Here is an 11,826-nt window from a genome sequence, read left to right as displayed (position 1 = left end):
AGCTCACAGCTGCACTACAATAATCCACTCTTCCCACAAGGTCATTAATTCAGAGGCTATATGCTTCACCTTCATGGTTATTGCTTAGCCAGAGGAAGACAGATTTAAATTGGCATGTACCACACAGAGAGCAGTAGCAAACCTAAGAATTAATATAATTGTTTTTACTATGGATGTAGAGGACACCTAGGTATGCCAATAGAAGAAATCATGTTCTCAACATCTGGAGTTTACACTATCCAGTCTGTAATAACGTATTAATGCACAGCATGTGTACGTCTCATTGCAGAGCAATACTAAAATGTTGTGGAAAGAGGAATAGTTCTAGCTAGCTAGCTAGCTTCATCTAGGTTGGACGACCGCCACTCATCTGAATACCTCCAAAATCACAACAGACCATTGGTTAATTATCCTCCCTACTTCCCCCAAGGCTATGCTTTTCCTTTCTTTTTAATATACTTCTTTTCTCTAGTTGCTCACTCAGGCTCAGATTTAGAAAACATCCCTATTCAGGAGATTGAGAAAAATGGGACAATTCATCCCTCTCAGAGGTACTGTTTCAAGCTGTCTGCAGACTCAGCCAGACACTGCATCGGTTACACTTGGTTCACATTTTCAAGGTTTTTTTGGGGGGGGGGGGCGGGGGGTTTGCAACCATTTGCAAAAACCTAAGCTTTTTGTTAAATGAAATCTGAGATTTAGATGTAATCATCTGATTCCAGGAGCTGGTGCTCAAAAATCTATGCATTGCAGTGCATAGATTTTAATCTGGCCTTATTAAAATCAGTGGGGCCTTAAGCACATGTTTAAAGTGTTTAAAGCAAGCGATTAAGTTCTCTCCTGAATCTGGCCCTTAAAATCCAACTGATAAATGCTGGTTCCTTGGAGTGTGCACACACTACCACCTCATGTTAAGACCAGAGCACTCATTTTCTACTGATTTTAACAGGAATTGAGGGTATTCAGGACTTCATGTGATCAGACTCTGAGGATACAGTCAATGGGTCTGATTCTGATTCTGTGCATCACCGATGTAATTCCTTTGATTCTAATAGAGTTTCTCTTGATTTATGCCAGCATGATCAGAGAATCAGGCACACAGACTAACGTGGGCTAGAGTCGGGTAAAATCAGAGTTTAGTGTGCTAGTCAAACATGTGGATGGGTAAAACCAAAGCTATTGTGGTCTCACATAAACCAGGCACAGCTTCCACATTTCAGTTTTTGCTTTTATTGTACAAAAGAGAAATAATCATTAAACATTTGCAGAAGCTCTCAAGCTCTGTAGAGAGAATTGTGAACAAGTAGCTCCACTCATTAGAATACCGTTTCCTCCTGAGTGACTGAAATACCCATGTTCCTTTACATCAAAGGAAACACATGCAGCATGTGATGCAGCAGCTGCTCTGGTGCTGTTATTCCCTATCTTTGTAGCAAGAGCAACGGAAGCAGTTTTGCAAAACTTTGCTAGATTATTGCTCTATCAGTTATTTTTAGCCTTCAAACTGCTGTGACTTGCACATTATTGCCTTTCATTTGATTTTTTTCCCCGCAGGCTTTTAAAAAAATTATTATTCTATAACTTATAAAAGCCTGGGGTCCACAATCTCCCTCTTTCTCCACCATCCTACACTGCCATTCAGCTCATCACTTAAATATTAAAAGGCAGCTGATTAGATTTATTCAGCTTTGGGTTTGGATTTCAAACCCGCCAGAGTTCAGGGGAGAGCGCAACTGAGTAAGAAACAGTTCCTGCTCCAAAAAGCTTATAGTCCTACTAGACCAAGGGCGGGAGAAAGGAAGTATGATATCCCCATTTTACAGATGGAGAATTGAGGCACAGAGAGATTAAGGACCAGATTTTAAAAGGTACTTAGGTGTCTAGTGGGATCTTTCATTGATTGCAATGGGTGATAGGTGCTTAGATGCTTTTGAAAATCCCACAAGGTGCTAAAATACCTTTAAAAAGCTGGCCCTAAGTGACTTCCTCAAGGTCAAACACAAATCTCCTGAGCCCCATCCAGTGCCTTAACCTTAAAGACTCTTTTTTTTTTTTTTTTTAAATATCACCACTTTGTTGCCAAAACTTTAAAAAGTCAATAGCTCCTGTTAGTGCATTACCCTGAAACACACAAGTAATGCAGAGGCAGCCATTCAGCCAGAACAAAGCTTATTTCTACAGCTGAAATGATACCATAGATGACACTTCTGACAAGGAAGTAAACAGGAAAAGCTGAGTTGGCTTAAGCTCCATAAGAAACAAGGAGGGGGAAAAAATGTTTACTAAATGGAAAAGGACAAAGCAGGTACAGAACTAAATGTTATTTTCAACCCTTGCAAAAGGGAATAAGACAGAATGGAGAGGAAAGACACAACATTTAAAAACCACTTTCAAGAAATACTTAGTGTCTCTTCTAAAATGGAAGTACAGTCTGATCCTGCTGTTCATACCAGTTGTGGAGAGGAAGCAGGGCTGGATTCATAAATGTTTCTTTGGTTTGAAATCTTTTAAAAGCTCTTGATAGTTTTTCTAGCCCTGAACCAATGCAAAGCTTCCCTCCACTCAGAGGTTGTTTGGATTCATCTCTCCAGCTGAACATTGCAGCTCTGGCTCATGCTTCATTTTACTGACTGTCTCTGTTAGCACAGATATCTAGCGCGAATTAAAGCAGGAGCTGACACAGAGATGGAGGAGATTTACTGGGTAATCTAGGGCCTACAACCCTTATCAACGTGAGTAGTAATTACTGACCTGAGCAAATCCATTGATTTCAGTAGGGTCTATTCATTGGAGCAATGGTGGCAGGATCCTTCCCCCTTTCAAATCAAGACTAGGGGTATGTCTACACAGCTAGTCTACCCAAGCTAGCTGGAATCCAGTTGGTGCAGATAACAGTACATGCTGGACTTGTATTACCTACACTGAATACCGCACTGCATTGTCTTTGCTTCTGTTGTTACCCGTGCTAACTGGATCGAAGCTAGCTCAGGTAAGCAGCCTGCGCACAGCTTTTGCTATGTAGATGTACCCTAAATGAACTAGTGCTTTTTGAACGGAGTCCAAGCCTCTTCTTCTAGAGCCATAATCATATCTGTTCACCGGCAGAAACTTAATCTTTATTATTTTAACTACAGATTCCACATTACATTTTTCCCCTTCTTGTTACAGCAGAACTGGGGCAGAAAGATGTAGTGACCCTTCAGACTGGCTCATCTATTGTGAGCATCACAAAACTAGGGCTCTGTTCAACAAGGAGCAAGCTGCCTCCAACCAAAAAGTGAGCTGATTACAAAATGCACCCTCAGATTCCATCCAGAGTTCACACATGGGATGAAAAGTCTTGCACCATGAGAATGTCAGATCATTATCACATTGTTTTGACTTAGTAGAAAAATGATATTAATTAATGCTCTTTATAACTGGCCACCCCAAACTCATCTGAAATCACAGGCCCTGCACCTGCATGTTACAGCAAATGCAGAAGAGCTCCCACTGATGTGAGTGGAACAGAACCTATGACGCCCATTTAAAAAAAAAAAGAAATCTTCTACTTCAATTTAACTTTGTACCGCTTTGAGAGTCGATATAGAAGAGATGATTTTAACTGTTTTTTCCTAAACCGCATACAAATGGGGGAGGAGGGGACTATCTCTGACCTTTCAAGGGAAGTTTAATAGTAATGTTTTTAGTCTCCATAAATTTTTGGGTGTCACTTGCTAGGAAAAACCAGGGGAAATAGCCTATCCATATGAAAACAATAATCATGTAATATTTATTGTCTGGGATTGAAATGTTTCAAATATTCAAAGCAATAAAACGTCAGGAAAAGCTAGACTTCCTGATGTAAAAAAGGCCATAAATTTCTCCTTTCATAAGACACAAGAAGGAGGAAAAAAATCAATGTGATATTTTATGTGAAAGCAAGAAAGAAAAAAACTTAAATCTCAGTTAAAGCAGTATAAAGCCCCCAGAGGGCACAATCGACTTACCTTTGGGAGTCTGAAGGAAGCAAATGGCAGCCAAGTGCACAATTCTTGTATAATAAAATATAAGGAAATTTCAAATACAATATCAGTAAGCAATGAGGTATTTCTATAGTGTCCAAATCTGACAACTCTTTTAGAAATACGGGTATTGTAAAAATATCTACTTCAATGCACAAACCGAGAACTTATTCCCAGCCATTTGATATCTTTGCTATTCAAACAACATTTTATTAGTTACTTTAAAAATAAAAAAGTAAATATTTCACTGTCAAATTTAACTCCGCAAATACAGGTCAAATTAAATATATTCCATGTATTGAAGAAACGGGATAAATCAAAATGGTTCCCAAAACTGGGTAGTTTTGTTTTGTTTTTGCAAAATCAGGGCTAGTTTGTGTGTTTTGGTTTCAGTCTTCTAGGAAGATGGAGTATTTCTTTTTAATTTTCTAAGTCTTCGCTGCTTACTTGTGAATCAAATAGCAACCATATTCTTCTTTACTCTTCGAGCTATTCTAGCCTTGCCTCTAGGATTACCAGAAAAATACAGTAAAATCAAAAAAACACAGACACCACACTGCAAATCCATACCAGAGCCCGCACAAAACAAACCTCAGCAATGTACCAATTCCTATAATATCATGCACAAACCCGATCTCAACTGGGTGAAATGCACATACAAATTGCAATGGCAAAAACTGAAAAGGTTTGGGATTTGGACAAGTATCCAAAAGTTTGGCAGTTTACCCAAATTCTATTCTACCGTAACATTTGGAGGATTACAACCTGCCCTCTCACCTTTAATCTCCAGAGATCCTCATTCCTCCATGATGAACAGCCAGTTCCTTCCTCCCTCTTACTTAGCATTTGCATGATGGTAATACACATCGGTCAGATCAGGGGCGTATTAAGGTAGGCACTGTACATACACATAGTAAATGAGAGTCCCCCTGCTCCATAAAACTTACAATCTGAATACTCAAGGAAGTATTGTCATCCCATTTTACCAATGGTGAATTGAAGCACAGAGAGAGTAAATGATTTTCCCAAGGTTACACAGGAAGTCTGTGGCAGAGTTGGGAACTGACTTGAGTCTCAGGCCAGAGTCTTAACCACAGACCTTACACATAACTATTGGTAAGAAAGAGGGAGCTCTTTTCAGGAGATGGTTGGCAAGCCCATTCTTCCTTGGATGTCTTTGGAGGAGGGGAGTGATCAGAATAAACCAGGCCCATTTCTCCTTTTAGGATCTCTGTGGAGCATCTATACCCTTTCTTCTTCAGAGGAAGAGGATACCTCTCCATTTGCTCCCCCTGAGCATCCAGAGGGCCTCTGCCTTCTTTCTATTCCTAGGTGGGTTTGACACAGGGAAGGCTCATGGTGGCTTTGTTCAGGACATGGCAGCTCAGCAGGTCTGACAAGCTTAGATCACTGCTCCTGCTCCACTATGCAATGAAATGTGGAATCTGCTGCAGACTCTAAGTGTTCTATTAAGATGAAATAAGTTCATAACCCCTAGAGCTGCAAACAACAGTTATTATCCACAATATGGGGAAAAACTACCAGATGTTGCCAAGTGGGTTGCGGAGCAGCTGTCAAGAGTTGTACAGGTGGGAAACTAAGGGGAGTTAAGTTCAACAGAAGCATTAAGTCACATCCACCAGTGCCCTGAAGGCGACAGGTAAAGAAGAGAAGCACTCTCCTCCCTAGTGCCAAAAAGCGTCAGCATCCTCAACGGTGCCCAAAACCTAAACCAACTTCTGTCCCTTCCTGGATGCCCAAAGCATCTCGTGAAAACTGGTGCAATGCTTTTGTGTGTTATCCAGACAAAAATACGTGGCATACTGAAAATTTAGGAGCAACATAACATTAAAAACATTCCACACCTGAGATTTGTATTGAGTTTAATATTCAAATACAAGTAGGGCGACCCAAAGAACACTAGACTGATCATGCCTAATTCTATAAAATCACTATTCATTTGAAGCTGCAGCAAGAAGTGTCCAAGTGGCACTGAATTCAGCCTTTCTGACCTGCAGCAACCAGGGTGTCTTGTCCCATATTCACAGGCCCCTACTAATGGAATTCATGCTTTCTGTGGGCCTTGTTTCTGATGTATATGTGGTAGCTCACAGTTGCTGTTTGTCCTGCAGAGCAGTTTTATATTTTTACTCACCTGTGTTTAGACACAGTTGCCGTCATTTGATTCAGGGTTTTGAAGAAATCATATCAGTACATGAAATGTAACAGTCTCGATGGGTTTTTATTTTGCAGATTAATTAAATACTTATGGAAATGAGGATTAATAATGAACTTGGATAATTATACACTCTCTCCCTATATCTCCCCCGTCACTCAGGTGTCTTTCATTTCCTGCCCTGATGTGTTGGGTGCTGCTGTGTGTGGTGAACAGCAACCGCATTTCACCTCAGAGGTGGCTGCATTTCATAAGCACTTGAAGTGAGCCCTGTATAAAGTTCATGTTAATTTAAGTTTGCAAAGTGATTTAGAATTCTTTGAGAATTTATGTCTGTTATTAAAGTTCGGCTTGTGCTTCTCTGCTTTTGCTGAATCGGAGCTTTAGTCCTGATTTGCAACACCATTGTTGCTACAGTACCAGGGTTCTCTCTAGCAAAGATTGTCAGATTCAATTGAACTACACAAAGCTACATGGCCATTCTGCAATGTGAACATAGGAATAGGGTGAAACCACCACACACATTTATATTTGTAAACTAATCTGCCTGTGGACTCACCCAGGTTTTCATTTCTTGTAGACCTATTAGCCCATTTTCTGCCCTATCTAGAACACAACAGGTTTTTAAAATTGTACTTGTAATATTCTTGCCTGCAGTCAGATCTCATAGGCAGATCTCATTGCCAGATCTCATAGGCAGGTTGTGTTCATATTTGGACGAGCAATCTTGGGGAGAACACTCAGGTACTGCTGGAAGTGGTGTTGATTAAATCGTTTGCAATCTTCCCTCCGAAATGGTACAGAGCCAACACCCCAGCATGATTTTAAGGGAGAGAGTACTGCAGGAGCTGCCATCTTTTGAATGATGTATAATGCCTCTGTCTTTACAAGATGTGATTATTACAGAGCCCATGGCATTTATAAGGAGAGTAAGGCTTTTACCTACTGTGTCCTGGATAATTTCCAAACTGAGTAATTACATTCCTCCTACCCAATTCCCCTTGAAGTTCCAGCTGGATACTATATTTGCCACCTCCTGTCCTAAACCATTGGGTTGAGTTGTGCACTGTTAGACAGTTGTAGTATTTCAACTATGTGGACAGGAAGGTTGACCCTGAGGTCAGGGCTCTAGCCTGGGGCATAGAAGATCCAGGTTCAGTTCCCTGCTTCACCCCAGACTTCCTCTGTCATCTTGGGCAAGTAACATAGGGCCAGATTTTTACATTTATTTCATTGCCTAAAGATGCAGATAGACACCTAGTGGGATTTTCAAAAATGCCTGGGTGCTTAACTCCCCTTGATTTCAGATTTGAGAAAGGCTCCGGTAGTTGGGAGCTGCAAGAGCCTTTCCCCACTGCAGGGAAAGGCTCTGGCAGCAAGGAGCTCCTATGTGCAGAGAGTCTTTTCCTGCTTACCCCCCACCCCCGAGCCTTTCACTGCCACATGTAGCTACACACAGCTTTTCACTGCTGCATGTAGCTAAATGTACTCTACATTCCACTATCAGTGTGGACAAGGCCTACGATTGCCAGAACACATTTCCATACAGTCAGTGAGAAAGTCTGCATGAGCATCTGGATGAAAAGTGTGATAGATATGCAAGATTATCATCAGTATAAAGGTTTTCTGCCAGTATTTCTGTCCCATAGGAATTAAGATGAATTATCAATATATACAGACAAAAGCTATGAAATGAAAAATAAAACTGTATTATTATAATCTGAGCTCTTGATTTTCCCTATTTATCTTTCTGGTCCTGTTCACCTACTAATCCATTTTGTTTAGTAAAAATGGTGAATAAATGTCTGGGGCTTGATTACTGAGAAAGGCTATTACTGTATTGGCTCTGAGTGCTCTTCAGGGAGTTAAAATGGTTCCTAACAATCAAGTATGAAGGTTTCTTTCAAATTTGCAGTCATCTGCCTTTATACAGTTTGTCTCACTTGCCAACATTTCAATTATTTATGAAAAAGTTTAAGTATCTTATTCTTGCTCCTCCACAATGGATGGGATTTTCTTTAAAACAATGTCATTTTCTTGGGCACAATAAATAGAGAGTTGCATTAGAAGATTCAGCTTTTAAAAAAATAGTATTTTTTTTTTTAAGGGGCATCTGGCCTCATTTAAACCATCACATTTACATTCAATTCCTTCAGGGATGGTTTCATTGCTTAATGCTGGCTTGGTGCCCTTTGAATAAAGCCCAGGATTTAATGCATGCCACCACGTTTCACTAGCTGTGTTGCTGTTCAGTACAGATGTACAGCAGGGGTATAAAAAAGCCTAAACCGTGGACTCCAAAACAAGAAGATTCACTTATACAACTGTAACAGAATAGGCTTCAACTAGGGGGTAGACCCGTGACATATGTCATTCTTTATTTATTCTTTATTTGTAGAAGTGTTTATGAAATATTCTGTGAGAGCTAGACAGGAAGTTATAAAATATTTTATGAGATCTGCACATGACTGATGGCAGAATGTCAGTACAACAGTAAGGTCCCATTTAAATTCAAAGAGTGCTGGAAAATAATTCTTTGCAGAGTGATCTTCGTTTGATCAGTGGTACTGTATCTGAAAGGCATTACTTGTGTCTAATCCTGCAAAGTGCTAAGCATCTCCTGAGAAGTTCAGAGCATCATCTGTCAGCTCACACTGACTTCCGTGGGAGCTACAGAAATTAGAGTGACAAGTGACAATTCATACTGTATGTGGAGACCATAATTAGAAATGCACTTTGTATTTAGATAGCTTTTCCATCTAAAGATTTCAAACTGATTTACAAATATGGCCATAACTTTTCCTGTTTCACAGGTAGGTAGATTGAGGTATGGAAAGATTAGGTGACTCAGCCACACTGAAAGCCAGAAATCGAGTGGTGAATAAAACCACTGTTTCCTTACTCCCAGCCCTGTTCTCTTCTCATGAGATACATTGGGTATAATCCTGGCCCCAGGAAGTCAATGGCAAAACTCCCATAGACAGGCTTTCACCCACTGTCTCCCTCTTGTTCAGGTAATTTATAGCATGACGACTGACCTACAAATACTGATTCTAATATAACAAAATCTGTTATGAGAATCAACATTATTTACCAATTAAAATGATGTAAAACAAAGCTGTTAGTATATGGCATTTAAGTTCACCCTAGGCTAGCAATTTTCATAAGTGATACAAAAGCATACCATATATTACCTTCTTAATTTTTATTTAATGTTCATCTTTTTTCCATGTGGCATATTAGGGTGCTGTTACAGAAAATTGCATCAGTGACACTCACTAACACTGCCCTTATTTACGTTAGGGAAGGAATCAGAGAAAGGACTGTGTAGTGACAAGAAAAAAATAAAAAATGAATATTCCCCAATTATGTGACTATCGCCTAGTCCAAGATAGGGAGACATAACCTACCTTGTTTTATTCTAAATTCAGCTCACTGGCTTCTGGAGAGAAGTGAAAGGTTATTATATGGGTTTACTGGGAAAACCCAGATTTTATAAATAATTGCCTGTCAAACTGTTCAAGATAGACAAACATACAGCAGACCAACAAAAACATAATCTGTCATATTTCTGAGAGAAATGTATGTTGAGTCTTCATTCTCTGGGACTTTAAGTAGACCAGTAAAAACTAAGCGCCAGTATTTTTCCTTCTTATGCATATTTTAAAATGTAAAATGTGGGAGAGATACAGCTAAGGAAGGAATTTGGATTCCAGTACCCAGCGCCTGAAATGGTTTCTTCTGTCTATATGCCTGAAGATCGAAACCAAATACAATAAATGCTGGTGTCCTTCTAAAAAGTCTGGATGTTTACAGCAAGCATATAATTTTCCATGATTAGGGACGCCAAGAAAAATAAGAATGATGATAAAAAGAAAAGTTTAATCATACATTTCAACAAGCACAGATGGAACATCAGAAAACTGTTTTCTTTTTTAATATACTGTATTGTACGCATTATTTTTAGTCCTTTACATACAGATTAATTCCAGAAGGACTGGCATGCAGCAGGTAAAAAAGGAGGCAACTTATGGATGGCAGAAATATTGGATGCACTGTGATTACATTTACAATGCTTCACAATTTTTTGATCACAAGGAAGAGACACATGTTTTTAGTTTAATTTTTTTTTTCGCAAGTGGGTCCAGGTACTGTCCAATGAAAACATTTATAAAGTATAAGACTGTATCAGAGAAGTGGCAGGAGTTGAAACCTCACATACTAAGCACAAAGGAGGAGACTGCTTACACTATATAGAAGTAATGCAGACAGTTGATCTCCTAGGTCTCCTGAGTGTTCTGTCTTTCTTAAAGGTTTAAGGCCCTGACTCTGCTTTGGGATACACTAGCGCTGACTTCTGTACCAATGGGATGCCATAGGGCACAGTAGCAGATTCAGATGCAGAATCTGGGCCTAAGCCTTTTTGTCTCCTCAAGCGTGACCTTGGTTACTTCTATATATGTACACTTTCCATGGGAAGAAAGGAATGTGCTTGTGAAGATATCAAAAACTGGAAGAGCAGAGAAGGGAAGAGGGCTAAAGGGAGAGCCAGAGTTTGAACAAAACAAAACAAAACCCCAAAACAAACCAAAAGAAAAAAAAAACAAAGCGGAGCAACAGAAATTAAAAATAAATAAGGGCCTGGATTTTCTCCCATTAACATTAACAGGATCAGGGCCGTACAGCAGAGCACTTAAGCAGGGCTGTAGCTTTAAGTACTTGAGTAGTCCCATTGAAGTCAACAGAATACTATGCTTAAAGTTATACAGGTTTAAGTACCTTGTGAATTGGGGCCAAAAGAACAGATCCAATGATCATTAAAATCATAAGAAATACTCCCACTGATTTCAGGGGAGAGAAGAGGATAAGAAAAGAGATTTCAATATTAAGAATTTTCAGATTTCAGCATAGATGCTCCTTGGGACTCTAAAAATACTAATATTTAACTGAAACAAGAAGACCTGAAGTCATTTACTTGAAGTCTTCCTATCTGAAAAGGCTTCTTATCTGAACTTAGCTCATCTCCCCTCCTATGCATCATCCTCACTGAAAAACGCCTTGTTTGGCTAGAGAGGGTATTATTCTTTTAGCATTGTCTAAGAAATTGATTTGAGAGGAATTAAATGCAAAACAATGCAGTTTTACTTTTGAAAAAACAAGGCAAGCATAAATAATCATCCAAATCCTTGGCCTCTTTTTGCCTCAAACCTGCTTTACAAAACAACACATCTATTAAAACATACAGACTTCAAAAATAAAAAATGACACTGCACTTTAGATATGAGGGCTGACAGAAGTAAGCCCACTGCAAATTTCAAAATTGTGTGATCTGCATTCTTGTCCACCTACACACTATCCCAAACATCCTGCCATTAATTAGCTTAACATTCCAGCTAGTAAACAAGAATAACGATCGAGGGGGCTGGAAAAAGAGACGGAGTCAGCCAGTAGATAGTCACAACAAACCAGCCCACTCACTGGTACACAGACACATTAGAGCTTTTATTTTTTTTTCTTCCATGGAGGGGAAAAGAAAATCACCTTAATATAACACTGCCTTTCCTGTCACTGCAGCCACATCCATACTAGCAGGCTAGAAAAGTCATCCCATTTCTGCGGTAGGCACTCTGTCAAAGAAAGAGAAAA

General features: G+C 39.5%; 1 protein-coding gene across 15 annotated transcripts in view; it reads right to left on the bottom strand.

Annotated features, from left to right (window-relative positions):
* Positions 1-10,087: 10,087 nt before the first annotated feature.
* SUPT3H (SPT3 homolog, SAGA and STAGA complex component) overlaps positions 10,088-11,826 on the bottom strand; it is a 448,093-nt gene continuing 446,354 nt past the window's right edge. For 14 of the 15 annotated variants that reach the window (XM_039529531.1, XM_039529534.1, XM_039529544.1 and 11 more), the window contains one exon: positions 11,664-11,807. In XM_039529531.1, the coding sequence (XP_039385465.1) occupies positions 11,746-11,807 (62 nt within the window). In that variant the 3' untranslated portion in view covers positions 11,664-11,745. Of the gene's footprint in view, positions 11,808-11,826 lie in introns of all 15 variants that reach the window. The other variant, XR_005595949.1, reaches the window with a different exon arrangement.

This window comes from Mauremys reevesii, linkage group 3, assembly GCF_016161935.1.
Source record: "Mauremys reevesii isolate NIE-2019 linkage group 3, ASM1616193v1, whole genome shotgun sequence".
Taxonomy (NCBI): domain Eukaryota; kingdom Metazoa; phylum Chordata; order Testudines; family Geoemydidae; genus Mauremys; species Mauremys reevesii.
The sequence above is the reverse complement of the archived record's forward strand: the minus strand, read 5'-3'. Positions and strand labels throughout refer to the sequence as shown.